The 20,334-nt window shown below is 39.7% G+C and overlaps 2 protein-coding genes across 5 annotated transcripts in view; one reads left to right on the top strand and one right to left on the bottom strand.

Annotated features, from left to right (window-relative positions):
- Positions 1-2: 2 nt before the first annotated feature.
- Positions 3-2,962, bottom strand: LOC133273285 (uncharacterized). 2 transcript variants are annotated; one of them, XM_061461543.1, is made up of 3 exons: positions 2,855-2,962; positions 1,864-2,093; positions 3-202 (listed from the first exon to the last, which is right to left on the bottom strand). In XM_061461543.1, exon 2 carries the CDS (start codon positions 2,074-2,076, stop codon positions 1,885-1,887), a length of 192 nt encoding a protein of 63 aa, XP_061317527.1. In that variant the 5' UTR covers positions 2,077-2,093; positions 2,855-2,962; the 3' UTR covers positions 3-202; positions 1,864-1,884. The 2 variants fall into 2 exon arrangements, with proteins under 2 accessions (XP_061317527.1, XP_061317526.1); XM_061461542.1 differs by having other exon boundaries at positions 1,864-2,089; positions 2,855-2,953.
- A 473-nt stretch (positions 2,963-3,435) lies between these two features.
- The window catches only part of SLX4IP (SLX4 interacting protein), a 78,391-nt gene continuing 61,492 nt past the window's right edge, over positions 3,436-20,334 (top strand). For 2 of the 3 annotated variants that reach the window (XM_061461580.1, XM_061461578.1), the window contains exons 1-3: positions 3,436-3,565; positions 5,017-5,165; positions 9,840-9,888. In XM_061461580.1, the coding sequence (XP_061317564.1) occupies positions 9,862-9,888 (27 nt within the window). In that variant the 5' untranslated portion in view covers positions 3,436-3,565; positions 5,017-5,165; positions 9,840-9,861. Of the gene's footprint in view, positions 3,566-5,016; positions 5,166-9,378; positions 9,405-9,839; positions 9,889-20,334 lie in introns of those variants that run through there. The other variant, XM_061461579.1, reaches the window with a different exon arrangement.

The raw sequence follows: 20,334 nt of genomic DNA, 5'->3' as shown, positions 1-20,334 counted from the left end.
TATTTCACTCATGACGATCTTTTTTAGCTTCTGAATGTGAGTGAGCAGACTTTTTTGCAACAAAGTTTACAAGCATGCTTCCAAAATGGACACCTATAACTGACAGTCCCACCACAAGCAGAAAGTTCTTTCTATTCCAGTTAGCTTTCCTCATCTCTTCTTCTGGCAAAACACAGATGAAAAGCTCCAGAGATAGTCATACCTATAGTAAAACAGGAAAAGGTATTAGGATAATCTTATGACAGAATTGCGTAACTTGAACTGCTATTTTATGTTTAACAAAAAAACTCAAGTAAGGACAATCACAGAATCATTTAGGTTGGAAAAAACCTTTAAGATCATCAAGTCCAACTGTTAACCCAGCACTACCAAGTCCACCTCTAAACCATGCCCCCAGGACCTCATCTACACATCTTTTAAATACTCCAGGGATGGTGACTCCACCACTTCCCTGGGCAGCTTATTCCAATGCTCGACCAACCTTTGGGGAAAGAAATTTTTCTTAATACCCAATATAAAACTCCTCTGGAGCAGCTCGTGGCCATTTCCTCTTGTTCTATCACTTATTACTTGGGAAAAGAGACCAATCCTCACCTTGCTACAGCCTCCTTTCAGGCAGCTGAAGAGACCAAGGAGGCCTCCCCTAAACTTTGTTTTTTCCAGGCTAAACAACCCCAGTTCCTTCAGCCGTTCCTCACCACACTCGTGCTCTGGACCCTTTATCAGCTTTGTTGCCCTCCTCTGGACCTGCTCCAGCACCTCAGTATCTCTCTTATTGTGCTGGGCCCAGAACCGAACACAGGGTTCGAGATGCGGCCTCACCAGTGCTCAGCACAGGGGGATGATCACTGCCCTGGCCCTGCTGCCACACTGGTGCTGCTACAGGCCAGGATGCTGTTGGCCTTCTTGGCTGCCTGGGCAAACTGCTGCCAACCCACACTCCCAGGTCCTTTTCTGCTGAGCAGCTTTCCAGCCACTCTTCCCCAAGCCTGCAGCATTGAATGGAGTTGTTGTAACCCAAATGCAGGACCTAGTTCCGAGCCTTGAACCTCATACAATTACCTATATATGATGTAACACTTTTTAATGAAAAAAAACTATACAATATATATTACAAAGCATACAGTACACTAATTTTACACATCTTTTAATGACTTCAATACTGACCACCAGTTTCTATACTGTTTTACCTGTGGGTCTATAAGTAACAGGCCACTATAAACCACATTGAATTGTATGGAAGTGTCAAAACTATAGCGATGTTAACCTGGTTATACTCAAGAACAAAACAGCTGAACTAAGCAGCACTGCTTCACAGGCAACCACTTCGGAAACAAGAAGCTTTTAATGTTCAAACAACTTGAAATCCCTGCCTCTGGAAGATCAGTTTCTTACTTAAAAATGCACAACAAACAATACTGTTTTCCAGATTTTAAACACTTCAAAACTTAAAGGGATATTCATTTACATTTAATAGCTACAGTATTCAGACTTCTCTTGCACTTAGTTTTGTTTTCTATTGTAATTACCATCCCTACTAACAACACACAATATGTTACTGTGTCACAATTATTTCTGGGAGTTTTGACACTGTTGAATTCGAGTTTGTTTTGAAATATCTTTAAGACCTAAAACATCACTTAATTTATCCTATCACATGGGATTTAGGTGGTAGTTTTCAAACATATATGATGCATTTTTGGGGTTCATGCAACTCCCAGATTAACTGTTGCAAAAAAAAAAAAGCATGAAATTCTGGAAGGCTAAAGTTGGAGCAGCAACACTGTATCTGTTAGAAAATCTTCATTTAATCAACTCATTTCCTGCCTCAAAGATACAGATACAACTAATTCGGCAACTTACCCACAGTACACAGCTCTAATGCTACTTCTCTTTATTTTTGCGATCGTTTTGCAACACGTATGCCACAATCCCAGGTTCTGGAACAACCTCCACTGTCTTCACTTGGAAAAGAGGACTGGACTTGATATGAAACCAGCCCCAGTGCACCAGCCCAAGACCAACTCCCATAACAATCAGAACTTTGTAGTCCTTCCAGATGGTTTTAAGACCCATTTCAAACTGGCATCTACCTAGGTAAAGATAATTTATTATTTTAAATATACTATAGAAATCCTCCTTCTATTCTATAATAACAGCACAGATGAACCTGAACCTTGATATCATTAATTACAGTGCAGCAGATGATTAAAACACAAAAAGACACAAGAAAGTCTTACTTTGTGAACTTTAAAAAGTAAAAAAAAGCCATGAAAATAATATAAATTCAGTTATCTTGAAGTGTTAACTGCTGCATTTGCGTCAAGCTTTGGCATGCTAAATCGTAAATGTAAGAAAGTTTTATTTAATTACAAATGTTACTGCTTCAGATAGTAAATATTCTAATTACAAGTGTTACTGCCTCAGATAGTAAAGATTTGAGGTCTAAACTAAAGCAGTTTCAAAATACCCCACTTTTCCCTCCCATAGTTAGCAACATTCAGTGAACGAGCTCCTAACAGAATATGGGACTTGCAACTCGCAGGCCAAAGCTGCACTGCTTCTCACATCACTTTGTGATGCCTGGAGTAGCAGTTACACCCAGCTACCTTAACTCCTACTCTTCAGAGGTACAACAGTATCGGTACAAACACAATTAACCCACCCTTACATAAAAAAGATGCATAAAACTGTACTTCCCACAGGATTTCATTAAGAAATACCTACAACAGGGGAAAAAAAAAAGTATACATACTCAGGTTTTATATCAAAATAACGTCTTTAAATGGCCACAGAGAGTCAATGTTCCTACACCCGCCCAACTTCATCCACCTGCAGGAGCACCGCGTCCTACCCCTCCACCATGCCGTGGAGATGTCCCAGCTCGGCACCACTTGTCACACAAGGCAAAGGAGACTCCAAAGTCACGGAGCCGGCCGGTAGGCGTACGACAGCCGCGCTCCGGCTGGAAGCTGCTGAGGAGAGGCTGAGGCGAGGGAAGGCGAGGCAGTGCGGCCCGGCCCGGCCCGGCCCGGCCCGGCCCAGCCCAGCAGCCCGTCCAGTGACTGACGGCAGGAACTCCACAGTCCCCAGCCCACCGTCCCCCGCGTCCCAACGACCTTTGCTGCGCAGGCGCCTGAAAGGCCCTGAGACGGCTGAGGCGGACGGCGGTGAGCGGAGGGAACGGCGCACCGGAGGCTCCCTCGCACAGCAAGAGGCTGCGGGTGAGAAAGGGCCTGCCCGGCCGCAACCCTAGAGCTCACCTGGGCTCCGGCCCCAGGCAAGCGAGGGCAGGACTCAACTTCCCGACAGCCCCCGCGTCCAAACCTCCCAACAGCCGGAAGCGGCGTTGCGCAGCCCGGAAACGCGGCTCTCGCTCGCCATTGGCTGAGCCGTGCGTCACGTGCCCGCGATCTCCCTGGAAGACCTCAGCCGCCCGTTTGCGGCTGCGTCGGCGGCCATTTTGCGTTCGGGCAGGGTAGGGCGGGCGGTGGCTACAGCCGGCGGCCATTTTGGATGGGGTCGTGCGTGAGGGCGGCGGAGCCGTTAGAAATCGGTGGGACAGGTATGGCGGGGCTGCGGCTCCAGCGTTGGCATTGGCCGGCTCGGACCCTCAGCTGGGGGGCTCAGGGGGGAGCGGCCGCGCCTTTATCTTCAGTCTCGCTTTCCTCCCTGTGTGAGGGGATGGTCTGAGGGAGCGGCTGTTGCTGTGGTGGTGGCGGTTCTTGAGGCGCCGCCCCTCCCGCCAGCACCCCCTCCCGGCCCGGTGAGGAGCGAGCTCGAAATGCTGTCTAGGCGTAAAACTCGTGCAATTATGGAATGATTGAGGTTGGAAGATGGTAACGGGGCTGGAGCACCTCCCATACGAAGAGAGGCTGAGAAAATTGGGACTGTTTAGCCTGGATGAGAGAAGCTGTGTGGAGACCTTAGAGCAGCTTCCAGTATCTGAAGGGAGCCTACAAGGATGCCGGAGAGGGACTCTTCATCCGGGACTGCAGTGATAGGACAAGTGGTGATGGGTTTAAACTGAAACAGGGGAAGTTCAGGTTAGATACAAGGAAGAAGTTCTTTACTGAGAGGGTGGTGAGGCACTGGAACAGGCTGGCCAGAGCAGTGGTAGATGCTCCATCCCGGTTGCCCTGACCAAAACAAATTCAGGAACGCTTACCTGGCTTCAATTATTCTTTCAGGTGTTCGCTTCTGTACCTTTTCTGTATTAACTCTTCTTCCCTATCCCCCCTATTCCTGCAATCACTGTCAAGAATATCCTGTCATATCCATGTGTTAATGGATGGTTTGCTTTCAATTTTCTGTGTAGCTGCAAAGCTTGCAACAGTAGTCAAAATACAAGTTTTTAATATCCAATTTCCATACAGAAATTAGCATAACATTTTTGACTTTTTACGGAACAGCTGAATGCAGTGTTCATTGAACTGTTCTATGAAACTTACAAGGAAAACTAAATGCATTCAGCAATGCAAAAAGATAATAGCCTGTAATAAGCACTCTGGTGTTCCTCTGAAACTCTCATTCCTCTAGTTCTATGCAGTTGTGTGGTGAATGGGTAACGGTTTTGAAACTGAGTTGTTGAAAGGTGAATTGGCAGTTCATGAATGAAGGAGTGTAGACAACAATGAGCTAGAAATATACTAACTGGTTGGAAGAACAGTCTCCAAAGCTTGAGTGAAAGCATTGGAAACAGTGAGCCTAAAATTTCTGAAACTGCAGAATGTGAAGATTTTGATATGTCTCTTTATGAACTGTGTGAGTAGCTGAGTTACTTATCCCGCTTATCCCACATTGCTTATCCCAAGCTTTGGGTCAGCTGTCAGAAACTGAGGAGTGTTGGGCCTGAGCTGGACAGTATTTGGCTCCAATACCCAAGGACTGAAAAATTCTGAAAATTCTCTTTTATGTTGTGATAACTAATTTTGGACTACAAAAATACTTAATACTGACTTATTTTAGAGAGTTCTTTATAATTGACATTTGTGTTATTGTCTCTGTCTTTTTCAGGTGCCCACTTCACCCCACATGTGATAACGACACCCAAAGATGTACAGCATGTGAACAGTTTGCAGCTGCTGTGTTAGTAGCAGTTTTCAGTTCCTGATTCCCACTGTGTTCCAAATTTGCTTGCCACCGGAAGCTGCTTCTTAGCTAAGGTAAGATGCTGTTCATCAGCTGGCAAAAAACACTTCAGCTGACTCTCTGGGAGGCCATGTTCCACTTCATGTCAAATTTAGGAAAGAGAGATATTTGCCAAGTTACTTACGAAGCACGTCTCGCTCTAGCTGCAGGAAACCTATGTGTTTAATTGTAGACCATGTTTTCTTGTACGGGCTCTCCATCAAAAATGTAGATGTTGAAATATTGCAAATACCATGTCAAGTTGTTTTTTTTTTTTTTTTGATACAGAAATACATAGAGTTTCTGTGAGGAGTTTTTCTGCCTTATTTGCTTCTTTTTGTATTTCTGTATGTACAATTTCCCTTAGAGGTTTGAAACAGATATAGTATTCCATGAAACCGAGTCTTGTTACCAAATAGTAGCTATTGTAAGAGTTGTATTTCTTGTGGGTTTTGTTGTTGTTTTTTCACCACAGGAAATGGCAAAGTATTTTGGGTCTTGCTGCTTTTTTTTCCTTGCACAATTAAAGGGAGTTTTTCCTATCTTTTTTATGTCTTAATATTGGGTGTTTTTTCATTTGTGATAGTTCAGTGACTTTCCTGGTGGTTCACACATTACGTGTATTCTTCTTGTTTATCTAAGGATTTGCTTACATTCATTCTGTCTGCTGCATTTCCTTTGTCTTATCTTTATGGTCAATGCAAAGAATAGGGCAGTTGGCAAGTTCCCAAAGTCACTTTACTCCCATGAAAAGCAAATTAAACCCAAGGTAACTTCTCTTGTGTGTATTTTCCCCTTTTTTCCTTTTGTCATTTTGTGAGTTGGATTTGGAGCAGATTTCTGCCTGCCAACAGTCCTTCTCACATTAATAGTAGCACACTTGTAACAGTAGTATTATGGATGGTGAATTGTTATGAAAAAGATATTGGTGATGCCAGGATAAGTTCAGCTTATTCATCCATGTGCTTTGTTTGTTCTCAAGCAGGACATGAGAGTTTGGAGATGATACTCTGGGATGTTTTGTTGCCACTCTCCTTACTATTGCTGCTGTAAGGATTAATGATGAAACATTAGCAGTCTAAATATTGCTCTCAGATCCTGGGCCTGCAGCACCGTTGTGAATTGTATGCCATATGCAGCTCAAAAATTACATACGATCTAGGTAAATTATATTCCTGAAAGCATGAGGCAAAGTACTTTGTGTTCTACCATATCCCAAGGTGTACAGGTAATTCTGTGAAAGTGGTAGGTTTATTCAGTGTTGTCATTGCTGTCATAGGAGCTCTTAGTTGATGGTGTGCTCCACAGCAAGCTGTGTTTGTAATTACACGTTTCCTAACTTCAGGCTATGTTTCTAGCTGCTGGGAGAAGAGACTAGAGCATTTAACACTCTCCTGCTTTTTGATATTTCTTGCCACTTTTTTTTCTATTTTTTATTATTCCTTTTTTTTTTGTTGGAAGGAGGAGGTAGGGATAATTAGTAAAGTTCTAGATACAGCCTTTTATTAAAAAGCTAATCCAGAAATTCCTGAAATGCTGCCAAGACCTTTTGTTTTTAAATTCTGGTGAGTTGCACATGTCCAGGTCTTACGGTGTTTCTAAAGGTCTGTGATAGATCTTGCTGTTTGCTTTTTGCATGATGGGGTGGTTAGTCCTTCCTTGGAGTTCTTGAACACTAGAAATACATAGAATCATAGAACAGTTTGGGTTGGAAAGGACCTTAAGATATCATCCAGTTCCAACCCCCCTGCCATGGTCAGGGACACCTCACATTAAACCATGCCACCTAAGGCTCTGTCCAACCTGGCCTTGAACGCCACCAGGGATGGAGCATTCACAGCCTCCCTGGGCAACCCATTCCAGTACCTCACCACCATAACAGGAAAGAATTTCCACCTTATATCCAATCTAAACTTCCCCCGAAGCCGGCTCATGTTCATTTTCTCATAGACCAACACCCCCCAGTCCTTCTCCACAGGGCAGCTCTGAATCTCTTCTCTGCCCAGCCTGTAGCTGTGCCTGGGATTGCTCCGACCCAGGTGTAGGACCTTGCACTTGTCATGGTTAAACTTCATGAGGTTGGCATCAGCCTACCTCACAAGCGTGTCGAGGTCCCTCTGGATGGCATTCCTTCTCTCCAGCGTATCAGCCGAACCACACAGCTTGGTGTCATCGGCAAACTTGCTGAGGGCGCACTCAATCCCACTGTCCATGTCACCGACAAAGGTGTTGAACAAGACCGGTCCCAACACCGACCCCTGAGGGACACCACTCGCTACTGGTCTCCAGCTGGACATGGAGCCATTGACCACAGCTCTTTGTGTGCGGCCACCCAGCCAGTTCTTTATCCACCGAGTGGTCCATCCATCAAATTGATGTCTCTCCAATTTAGAGACAAGGATGTCATGTGGGACAGTGTTGAACGCTTTGCACAAGTCCGGTTAGATGACATCAGCTGCTCTACCGCTGTCCATCAGTTCTGTAGCCCCATCATAGCAGGCCACCACATTGGTCAGGCAGGATTTCCCCTTAGTGAAGCCATGCTGGCTGTCACCAAGCACCTTGTTGATTTTCATGTGCCTTAGCATGCCTTCCAGGAGAATCTGCTCCAGGATTTTGCCAGGCACAGAGGTGAGACTGACTGGTCTGTAATTCCCTGGGTCATCCCCTTTCCCCTTCGTGAAAATGGGGGTTATATTTCCCTTTTTCCAGTCATCGGGAACTTCACCTGACTGCCACAATTTTTCAATTATGATGGGTAGTGGCTTAGCAACTTCACTTGCCAGCTCCTTCAGGACCCACGGATGGATTTCGTCAAGTCCTATGGACTTGTGTACATTCAAGTTCTTAAGATGGTCTCGAACCAGATCCTCTCCTACAGTGGGCCTAGGGTCTTCATTCTCACAGTTCCTGCATGTGCCTTCCAAGACTTGGGTGGTGCAGTCAGAGCATTAAACAGTGTACAGCTTGTACACCGTTACAAGGAAGTCAGAACCACACTTGATTTTCACCTGATGGCTGTCATTTCCCTTTAGCATCTCTTCTGACTTAATTCTAGGATCTGCTGTTTCAAGAATTTCTGAGTTTTATCTCCTCCTAAGATTGCTCTTACAGTTGCTAGACTATAGGGGTGCTTCTATAGATAAGTACCTTAGTACCTGCTAGAATTGAAATACGGTGTCCCAAACAGTCCAGAACACTGTTCCTTACATTGTGTATCTTGAAATTACTGTTGGTAATGCTGACAGAATTTACTCTGATATAGAGAAGCTTGCAGGGCTGTTTTGTGCAAGGGAGAATGATAGTTGCGTGGCACAAGGCATGGTATGCCAGCTTCTCTCTGTGTGACTTCTGTTTGAAAATCAGTTTCCTCTCTATAACTTTCTGCTTACTGTTAACTGTGCAGCTGATAAAAGCTCTAAGTTTGAACTTTTTCAGAACATAGTTGAAACATTTTATTAAATGTATTAAACTTTATTTTCAGTAGTTACTTGCAGAATGGTTCTTATGTCAGACTCATTTTAACCTGGTTACAGTAACAACCAATTTGCTTCTCACTGTTCACAATCCTTTTACTATTTCTGTTTCTTACTGCTTGGATATTGGTATGATATAAAAAAAATAAAATCATTGAAGTAGTTGGAAGTTTTCCTTGACTCAGTATATAGAATTGAGCCCTTGTTACTTTCATGTATTCTTATAGTTCTTTTGAAATCAGAGGTCTCAGTGTTTGGATATTTGGAAGGGAAGGACTGCACAGAAGTGTTTGTTTCTTTAGTTCAAAATGATTACTGTTGAATCTTAATGTCAGAATTAAGCTGTGTAGTTGTAAAGTGGATCTTTATCTTGTTTTGCACTTTTTAAAAGTTTAGTAAGGATAGTGACTGCATTTCATTATGTTCAAGTGTAGTGCCTGACGGAGATGCGTATCACCAGCCTGACTTGTAACATGAAAGTCTGACAGCTCTATCTCAGTACTTCACAATAAGTTGAAGTATGCAGTGAGGAATTGTATGTCTTTGTACATTCTTAATATTTTCCTAGTACGCAGTGAGGAATTGTATGTCTTTGTGCATTCTTAATATTTTCCTATGTCATCTCTTACAAAACTGACAAGATTTGTATATCTTACCATGAGATTAATCCCTTAGGAAAAGGAAACTTTGGAGTGTAAAAGGCAGCTCTAAGTGTAGTTTCTGTTGCGTGTTACCTGTTGCAGGCAGCAGCTACTGACACTTGTTACTTGATTTTGAAGCTTGAACTGTGATGCTTGGGTGGGTACATCTGCCATTATACTGAAACCCTTGTTCACCTGGTTTTCTGTTGAAGCCGAGGTTGTTCCCTGCCTGTTGCCGCTGTTCCTGTCCTGTGTGAAAATAAAATGTTATTGTATTTTTATTTTTTTTTAATTCCTGGGTTTTCATAGGTATAATTTGGTACCATAGGGCCCATTCCATATCTGTCTGAATCCCAACCTTGTGGGGTTAGCAGGAAGGACTTTCATCTATTTAACCTAATTTTCTACCTTTTGACAAGTGAATCTTTAGCTACCATTTCTGTGGTAGTTAAACCCAGCCGTTTCAGTGCTGTGACCACAACTAGTGTCAGTTTATGGGAGGAGAGAGGGGGAATAAAAAGCAGCTAAAAACCTGTAATCCAGGTAGAGTTTTTCCTCTAGTGCTGATCACTTTTAATTGATGTTTTTACAGGACCAGCCTACACTGACCTATCATGGCATCCAACAAGTTTGTCATTAAGGTAAGCTGCATGTCATAGCTTTCATTGCAAAAAAAAAACCCCAAACATCTGTTATACTGCTTAGAATGTGTGTGCATTAGTTTTAAAAGTTTATGGTTAAGAGGAGCGTTCTTCAGGCTTTGGCCATAGTAGCATTTTTTGCGTCAGCTTTCTTTGGTTTTGGAAGCAAACTTTGTGAATTACTGCTGTATTGTGGCAGAGCGTGTCTGAAGTCAGCTGAAGATTAAAATCATGTTACTAAAAATGATCGCTTGTGTAGTTTGAATTAGAAACTGCATGAATTTTTCGTTAAACACTATTTGCTACCTGAAATAAAATTTAGGGTTGATTCTTCTCTTGCTGTAATCTCACAGTATTATTTGTGTACGTCCCAGATAATCTAAGAGTTCTTGGTCTAAGGCACAGTAATGTTCTTCAGTGTTTATCACAGTCAACTCTTTATTTGCATCTTTTTTGCCTCTTAGCCCGTTTTTCAGGCAGTAGCTGTCTTGCATCCAGTAAAATTACATATAGTAAAATGGCATTGCTATTTATTTTGCAAACAGCCTCTGACTTTTGGATATGTATTTGAAGAGCAGTGCTTTTCAAAACACTCTGTAATGAACATAGCACTTCATAATTCTTCTAGTGTAACTATATCAGTTTACCAAAAAACAAAACTAATTATTCAGTAAAAATTGTGAACTTTCTCTTTAGGACCTTTTATCTTGTTTCTGTGTTCTTGTATGTCTAGGGTAGTTAGGTAATGCATACATTTCAAAGTGATTAGCACAATTTATTATTCTCTTGAAAATGTGAGGGTTTTTTGCAAGAGGTTTTTTTTTTTCACAGAATAGACTTTTTCCTCTGGAAGAACTTGGGGTTTTTGGAGCATGGCTACAAAACCCATCCTGACTGATCAGCTGTTGAAATTTGGTTTTGTGGGTAACCGACCTGTTCAGCAAGCAGACCAAACAATTTTTGTGTGCTCTGTATTCTTTTCCAAGTAAAAGTGCTGCCATTTAGTGGGACAAGTGCTTTAATTTTTTTTTTTTTACACATGAACACGATTGTCAACCTCAGATTGATAGTATCATGTCTGTACTATTCAGTGCTTCTGAATTGATAAAGGAGTTAGGAGAAACACTGTTGATCTTGAGCATATTTTAGCAGATACACTGAGTCTATATGCCACTGATGTTGGTAACAACAGGAGCTGAGGCTGAAGGTGTTTTTTTTCAGCTGAGAACTCTTGATATCATAAATATTAATGTAAGTGCCCAAGAAAACAAGTGGTGTGAGTTTGAAATAATCTTCACCAGATAAAAAGCCTGAAGACACTTGGTTAATGACTTGCATAAATGAACCAGCTTGCTGGTTCAGCATAAACACTTGATTGGCATTCAGCATGTTCCCTGGCAATCACTGAGTAATTTAACATCACTGACTGAGCAAATGGATAGGTTCTCACTGAGCATACGTTTGTAGGGAAGCAGTATTGCAGATAAACTTTTGAGAGTGCTAGTAAGATAGAACTTTATTTGCTTTCTGGTAGGATTTGAGAAATGAGAGTAAGTTTTTGCATGTACTGCATGCTGAAAATTAGTTTTGCCTTGACTAAAATATATGAAATGTGTAAATACGTGAAAAGCTGGTTGGAATTCACTTTGTGCACAGGTGTGTAGCGTTTTGTGTGTTAAATCAGGGATTTTGTATGTAAACTTTTGCTTCTTTACATTCACTGGATTTGTGTTTAGTGTGAATATTTCCTTTTCCAAGACTGTTCAACGTTCACATAAATTTTTCAAGGAAGATCCCTTTTCAGAAGCTTCTTCATTAAAAGGAAGAAAATACTTTCATCCCTCTGCAGGGGGAATATAGAAACCTTGTTAATTTAAGGTTCCTTATGTTTGAAATTGATAGGGGTATTTTACTGAGTTTGAAAAGGTTTATTCATGCCCTGTATTTTACGTTCTCTACTTTTAAGCTTTTAGATTTTGTAAGCAACTCTTGTGTTAATCTGTTTGGTAAGGGAGCAAAAAGTGAAGCTTATGGGTCTTTCAAGCCTTAACTGATGGGAACGTCATTGAGAGGGAAACACCTATCGTGTTTGATGGCTTTGCTGCTTCAGAATGTTTTATAGAATCTCTGTGCCTCCAGTGTAATGGTCAGTTATTGTCAGTAGAGGGAGTAGTTGGCCTATTTTTGAAAGGCGAGCCTAAGCTTGGTTTTATGGGCAATTAAGAGCTATTGAAATAAAATAATTGATTCAGTAAAATAGCTTTAAACCTTAATATGAAAACTGTAGTTAAGTCCTAAGCACACTTTCTTCACTTGCCAAGTGGCTGGATGCCACAGTGTTGTGATATGCAATAGATAATAATTTGATGCAAGTTAATTTAATCAGCAATTTTCGGTTTTGAGGGTATTGATACTTCATAAAGTTCTGCATGGTGAAATACCCCCGAATCTGGAAAATAAGACATATGAATTTAATTAAGCTTTCTGTGTGTGTTGCTATAATATTTTATTGCTGTTCTGAGAAATAAATCTTAACTTTAATTGGTGAGGCTTAAAGCAAAATCATGAGGTCTATATGGATTTGAAAAATAATATCACTAGGGTCTTGTTTAAAACTTTGGACAAACTAGAAAGAATTGCTTTTCCAGAATTGTGTAAATTGACTTTATTCATGCCAAGTTGCAGAACTAAATATAGTATTTTTTTATGGCTGTAATAGAAAAACTTCATTTACTGTTTTCTGCAATTCTTTCATTTGCCAGATACTGAAGACTTTTAAGTTGTTACTGCATTTCAATAGCTCCATGCAAAGGGAAGTTTTTTGTTGTTTTTTTTTACTTTGCAGTTTTCTACTTTGAGAAATTAAGAGCTCTGTTCTTTTTTGTAAACATTTGTAAACATTTGCTAGCACATATCTTAGATTAAAATAGTTATAGTGTCAATGTTCCCTCCATCATCTAGCACACTCTGCAATCTATTTGTCAGCAGTGTTGTTCCTTATCAGTTTAAATTATTGCATGCTGGAAGTGAATATGAAACATTTTGGTCCTTCCTACTTCAGACTTTCTGCTTTAAATTGTAAGTTGCTCTGATGCAGAAGACCCATGCTCTGAAGCAAGCGTGTTTTTCTGTTTCATGTTGGGAATTAAGATGGAAGTACTGGAAATGATTGAGCAGGAAGATGACAGTATGGCTGTAACGTGGCCAATTTTCCCCTTCCTTTTCCTTGTGTTTGTATCCTTGATGTTTTTTATGTTGATGCATCTTAATGTAATCATTAAGATACTGATTTATAGCCAAGACATCTTAACATCTGTCTTTACTATCTTAGAATGCTTCATGCAAGAAAGTGTGCATAGAAAAAATGTTGATTATAGGCCCTAACTGTAGGTAGAAGGAAATGGAAAGATCATCTTCCTGTCAGCCAGTATGCTAACATGTATTTACAGTGCTCTATAGGTAATTTTAGTCTCTGTTCACAGATACGTAGAAGGTGTTACTGTCTTCCCTCTGGATCAAGAAAATGAGCAGTTTATTTTGAAGGGGCCTTTTTTGCTATTTCCATGCATGTTTAATCATGTTAATGGATTTCTAATGCTAAAGCTTCACCATTTCTCTGGCCTTTCCATGCTTTCTTTTTTTTTAGTTACTAGTTATAATGTAATATAGCAATAGTATGTCAGAAATGATTTCTGTATCAGATAGGCCTGTTTGGATGGTGCTTACATGAATCTAAGTGGGTTAGGCAGATTAAAGTTCACACTTCTGTGAAGTACGTGCTCTGAATAGAAACACCTATTTCTGTACATGTTTTGTTGTGTGAGAAAGTGGTGTGCTTATGCTTCTTGCAAGTTGGTTGGAGAGAAGAAAAACCTAGGGAGATGAGTAGGTTTTCTTACCTATATTTTTTTATTTTTTCTGATCTCTTATGGTGAGTAATGGAATATTACTGCTAGATGAAGTCCATAGATACATGAAAGCAGTGTTTCCACTATTGATATTTATCCCTCTGACTTTCAATTCCTTTCTCCTTCTGCTAGCACTTTAATCTCTCAACTCTCTATCCATTCATCATTTCCCTAGGCTTGAAAATTAAGGAATATTGTTTAAAATTACTTTTCCCTATGTTGTGACTGCTCAGAGTTACTAGATTGATACTACAGATGCTTTACTTATATACATAGCTTTGAACTCTCTAGCCTGAGAGTTAGATTTTTCTAGAGATTGCTTAAAATACCTAATAAATACAATATTTTCTGATGTCCCTTTCTTTTCCCCATTGCAAAACTGAGATATTTGCATGTGAAATGGAGTAACCTGGTCTAGCAGAAGGTATCCCTGCCCATTGCAGGGTGATTGGAACTAGATGAGTTTTAAGGTCCCTTCCAACCCAAACCCTTCTGTGAAATTCCTGTAGTTGGAATACTCACAAATGTTTCAGTACAAATATGCTAATATTAGGTGTTATGCAATTAGGTAGAATTTGTACAAGTATCTTAAATCTTAAAAGTAAGATACTGGTGTTCTCTAAGCTGATTAAAGGTTATTGAATTTTATGTGAACTGTGTGTTTTTATATTGGCTTTTTTGGTCTTTGAAAGTGAAGAAATAGCTATATTAACCATTAAATAGTTATTTTCTGGAGATGGAGTTCTCCTAGAGTGGCATTGCTCAGAACAGCTATAAATACAGGTGGTTGGAATTGTTATTACCAAATAACATCATACACTTCACTCAGCGTGATGTTCATTCTTATTTGAATGCATAAAATACGATACTTCTCTGAAAGGGCTTAGAAGTTTTAAGGAGAAGATAAAAAGAGACTGTGGGGCAGGGGGAATATGATTTAAAATAGGAAGTAGAAAACAGTAATAATGGATGGAGGGACACCTATTTAGTTCTGTTTCTTAACTCTGCATTTAATTCCCAATTTCATGGGACCAGATATGGGATGATTAAAGTGATGAGTATATAAGTTCCAGAAGAAAGAAGAGATGAAGTTGGGGGGGGGGGGGAATTAAGTACACGATCTAATTCAAAACCTCCTGGAGTTAATGGAAGTTTCCTCACTGACCTCAGAGGGTTAATTTTCAAGCCTAAGGAAATGATGAGTGGATGAAGAGTTGAGAGATTAAAGTGTTAGCAAAAGGAGAAATAGGAAGCCAGGGGGATAAACATCGATAGTGGAAACACTACTTTCATGGGGATCTCTTCAAATGAGGAATAAAAGGATGGTTCAACTTCAATTACCAATTCAGATAAATCTGATTAGTTTTAAAAATAACAGTTGTGCTAGAAAATTGTTTTCTGCTAACTGTGAGCATTATACAACTGTGGCAGAGATACGGCATTCTAAATACACAGCAAACCAAGTGATACTGTTTTAATATGTAATTGATTCAAAGATGTCATCTCTATGATATTTGCCATATGCTTCATTTCTAACTAGCACCACCATATTTTACATCTCCACTGTTCTTTTTCTTGGAGATCTTGGTGCCACTGCCTGCTTGACCCCTAAGTCCAGCAGTGAAGGAGGGAAAGGATGGGAAATTTCGAAGCAGACTTCAGTCTCTCGGGTTCCAGCAAAATATCAGGGCTTAGCAGAGGTGCTGCTTGTGATCACTGGATGTCTTTAGATCCTGGGTTAGGCTTCCGCTGGCGCTGTAGGTGAGATTCTTCAGCTCTGTCCAGTGAGTTCAAATGGAGGTTAGTAGGCTGGGAGGTAAAGAGATCCACATTTCATATACTTCCTGGTGATGCTGTGTATACACTTAGTATCATGAAAATTTAATGCAAAAGTTTAGTATTGTTTTGTGTTGCCTCTACCCACCTAAATGTGGATTGTAATGTGGAAGTTATCTTAGTATCTGATATATGGGTGTGTTCTTACTGGACTGGAGTAAAAGGGAGAAGGGAGACTGACAACGCATTTTTATTCTTTCCTTTGTTTCATCTACATAGTTCACAACTTCCTTAAAAGGTGTTTATTTTTAAAAGCAAAACTATAGCTCAGCTTTAATTTTCAAATGAAAGCTTAGCTTCTGGACATTTATGTTCCCTGCAGCACTTAGTCAGCCATGACTTTGCACTCTTTCTTGACTCAATAACCAAACTTTTCTGTAAGTGATGGTGCCACAGGACATGGCACTCTATTTTGGTATTCTGCTGCAGTCATTACTAAGCATGAGCATGGGATGACGCTCAACTATTGTGGAAATCTTTTAAACTGCTGATAAAATGATGACTCATGGTCACCTGATGAAAACAGATTCATTACCATGACTCCAGAAACTTTAGATCCAGTGTGTTTCACTTCCCACACTAGGTCTAAAAGGGATGATGATGCATTTATTTTCTAACAGTTGACAGCTGCTCAACTAAGCTGTGATAGTGTGGTTGGCAAAAACTGTAATTTCAAGATGTTATTAATAATTTAAGGAACTAAAATCTGTCTGAGCTGTGAAGAAGTCACCAATATTATTTGCAGTGTTACTTGGCGAGTTTTCTAATCAAATTAGACGTTTTAGATTTCATTTACCACTCCTCAGTTAAGTTCATTTTACAGTGGATCTGACCCAAACCTCACTGAAGTCAGTGGGATTTGGATCAGAGCCTGTAGTTTATTGGTGCCACATTGTAGCTTAACTAAGGACATACTAATTTATTTCATAAACAGACTTTCTCAGTTCAGTTTATCTGTCATTTTTTAAGTGCAGCCTGTTTGTCTGTAGTCAATGTCTCAAGAAGTTAGGTTGGAAAAACAGTGAAAAATGATACAGCCAAATAATAGAATCAGTTTTAATTCCAGTATGAAGAGAGGAAGAAATAAAAGGTAGAAACAAGATAGATTTCGTAAATGGTATAATATTAGTCATACGAACTAGCGGTATTGAAGAGGCAAGTAAGATTTAGTAAAGAAATTTAGTCATAATGTCAGAAACACATTTAAGAAACAAGCTACAATATGCTGTGAAGTGATATCTCAATTGACAAATAAGAACAAGCCCATAGGTTCAGTTATTGTTACAAAAAAATGATAAGTGAAGATAGGTCTGGCCCAAGCCGTGATGTCTGTACCTTTGCACATCAAAATAAACTACTTTTGCTTCCCTGCTCCATGGAATGCTGTATTTTTAATAAGACCTACATAAAAGACAGTTCTGCCTTTTTACTGCAAAATGGTATTTCTGGCTGAGAAATTTTCACTTAGGAAAGTGGTCTTGATCAGATGCAGACATTTTTCAACCAAAATACTGACTTCAGCGATTTCAGTGGTTCCGAATGATCTCTTCCCCCTTTCTGTGTACACTTTTCTAGAGAAGTATGGTCCCTTTATGAAGCCTTAAGAGCAAGTGTTACCTTTCTTGGTTTTGTACTGCGTTGTCTTTGTAGCTTCACTGGGGCTTCTTTGCTGTTTCTGCTACCTGTACAGTTTGCAGACAAATCCTCTTGTAGGAAATCCTCAATCTGCAAGCTTCAGTAAAACAAAGATTTTATCCCTTTTTCTGCGTAACTTGTCACACATTAAATAGCACATTGCATCAAATACTTGTTGAAGAATAGTTGTTAATCTTGAGGTAGAGTGAGGAAAAGAAGTAAGGAGGAATGACAAGTGGGTTTCCTCATGAGAAAATGTGACATAGACACAGAACATTTTCTCAGCATCTTCATATTGTTAACAACTGAAGTTTGAGCATATCCATAAAGGTACTTCAAGAAGTCTATCCTCATGTTACTCCAAAAACTTGTATAATAAATAAGCGAAGCTAAGCACTGTTCAGTGTGCAAGGTCCTCTTTGCAAAGCCCTGCTTAGTTTCCAGGAAGTAGTGAGGTGTCTGGCATATCTGACATCACTCAACTGGTGAAACAATAGTTTACATAAGATACAGTTAAATACAGCCTTTCAAGTTCAAGCCAATATTCTCCTATTTTAAACTCAGAGGGTCGTCTTTCTGCGTTGACTATACCAGTGATTTAATAGCTTGCATAATTAACCAAATACACATGGTTGTGGTTTATCCTGCTTTGTATCACACAGATAAAGGCTGATAGAAGTGTATAGCTCTGAACGTAAAATATTTGCTGAACTAGAGGGTTGGGAAAGAGCTAAGTCTTGGGCCATTACGGAGGATCTGTTCAATGCCAAGATACTAGGGTTTGACAGCTGGCAGGGTCATGCAGTATATAACTTTCCTGTTTTTATTTTGACATTCCTGTAGTATAAAAATAGGAAGGAGAATAATGTAAGTAGTGCGCTTTTTGCCATAATAAGGTAATCTTCAGTAGTTTAAACCAAGGTTATAAAGAATTATTCCCTTTGTGGTATTGTCTGTAAGCCTTTGGGTCTTATTTTTTTGGGGGTTGAACTGTCACATAGTTGCAATAATTGTCTTGGGGAATTTGCAAACGTTTTAGAGGAGGGGAGTAAGTCGGACACATCAAATGTTGAAAATGAAGTTCAGGACTTTAAAAAGCAATCAAATACAAACATATTCTCACCTCAAAGAAATGTGAGTATTGAGTGTTTGCAGTGTAATATGAAATAGACTGAATAGCAGCGAATGGTGGTTAAATTATCGCTGGCTGCCATGGGAGTCCCAGCAGAGAGAAATCTTACAGGAATATCTAGAATAAAAGAACAACATTGGTTTATTGATTTCTTAGAATTTGTCTTTAGTTTTAAATCTTGATGTATCTTTTTCATATTTCAGGTAATTAAATATTTTACTTTTACTGTTTGTTGAAAACTATATGATGGGGTGGCTAGAGATGACTTAAAAAACATATTGAAAATGTCTCTTTACCTATATCCTTTCATCCTAATGATTCTCAGGAACTGTGAGTTGATTTGTAGAATATCTGGATGATACAGCTGGGGGTGCTTGCTGGTTGTGAACTGGAAAGAGATTTGATTATGGATGTCCAGCCTATTCTATGTGGTTCATAAATTATTTTGCTATTTGAAGGCATTTTCTGTATGTCTGTTAGAGATGGTTCATATGCCGTTGAATCTGTACAGTATTATAAATTCCATTGATGATCATAGACTGTTAAAACATAATAGAAAGCTTGTTCTTCACAGTGGACTATAAATTCAAAACTATTTTAGAAGGTGAATATACTTTTGTAATTACCAGCAGCATTGCTTGTCATGTTCCTTGGAGACCTTCATGTAAGCAGAGTCTTGCCTCACATTCTGTTGCTCAGCCAATTTGGTATTCCTCCTTTACACAGAGATACCAGGAATAGTAGATTGTCAAGCATTTCAGCTTTTTCTTATTAAGAAATAAAGCAGGAGAACATCACTATGGCCATTAATTCTCAGTAGCTGTTGACTCTTCTATGAACCTTTTTGAAATGATGCCTAAATAGTAATACAGAGCTGTGCCTACTCTTCAGAGAGTACAGATGCTCCTGGAATAATGTTTGCTTGTGTCTTCCTTCTGAGTATTTCTATTCCATGTAGGAAGTGATTATGTTCTTAACACCAGACTTAATCTACATAGATACTAGTGACATTAAATTGATGCAAATGGTATTTAATGGTAATGGTGCTCACTCACAGTGAACATCTACTTTACAGGAATGCACAAATCAAAATCTTCTCTGCTGCTGATGGCTGTCATCATACTGGTACTTGATTTTTTTAAATACTACTTCTTTCCAAATGTTTGGACTGCCATGCAGATTTGGTGGTTAGCCCCTGATGAGCAAGTGGCATGCTTGTTTCTCTAACCTGATCATCTGCAAATCATTTCAGTGATCCTCAAGACCTTTAGACAATTAGTTCCCTTGTCTTTTCAATTACAGTATATATCTCTTCAAATAGTCAGTATGCTGCCTGTTTAAATGTTCTAGTAGTAAGACATTAATCCAAATTATCAAAATACAATGTAGTTTAAATGTGGTGCTGTCTACTATCTTGCTGTATGCTACTATACAGAAAGGTTTTTTCAGATGGTGGTTTTGTTGTATGCTGTGTAAGGAAGTTCCTTTGTACTGTGGGTGAGGATTCCAGGCTTTTCTGCAAGGGAAATAACTATGAACATTCTGTTCTGTGAGAGCTCGTTCTTGCAGCAAAGGTCTCCCTTGCTTCTATCTTCATGTTTATAGAAGCACCTTATAGCACGTTACAAATCAGACAGAGCTAGGAAAGAAAGAATGAGCTGAAAAATAGCAGGGTTGTGGAGCAGGTGGTGGAAGGTCAACGTCCTGTGGAGGAGCAACTCTGGGATAAGCTTTCACCTGTGTAGCTACTGTGGATAGCAGGGTGTATGTTAAGATTTTAAAATTTCAGATTATAAGCATGAAAATGCAATAATGTACCACTTAATATTCTAAGGAACAGGTAATTCACATGAAGAGGTAATGGGATTGGAAAGATTATGCTGCTACTTAAAGGGAAAGAAAACCTGTCACTGAATAGTTATGCATTCTGGAGTT

The sequence above is a fragment of the Pezoporus flaviventris genome, unplaced genomic scaffold (assembly GCF_033815535.1).
Source record: "Pezoporus flaviventris isolate CSIRO_AGI_PZ_B2104156 unplaced genomic scaffold, CSIRO_AGI_Pfla_v1 ptg000031l, whole genome shotgun sequence".
In the NCBI taxonomy this organism is placed as follows: domain Eukaryota; kingdom Metazoa; phylum Chordata; class Aves; order Psittaciformes; family Psittacidae; genus Pezoporus; species Pezoporus flaviventris.
The sequence above is the reverse complement of the archived record's forward strand: the minus strand, read 5'-3'. Positions and strand labels throughout refer to the sequence as shown.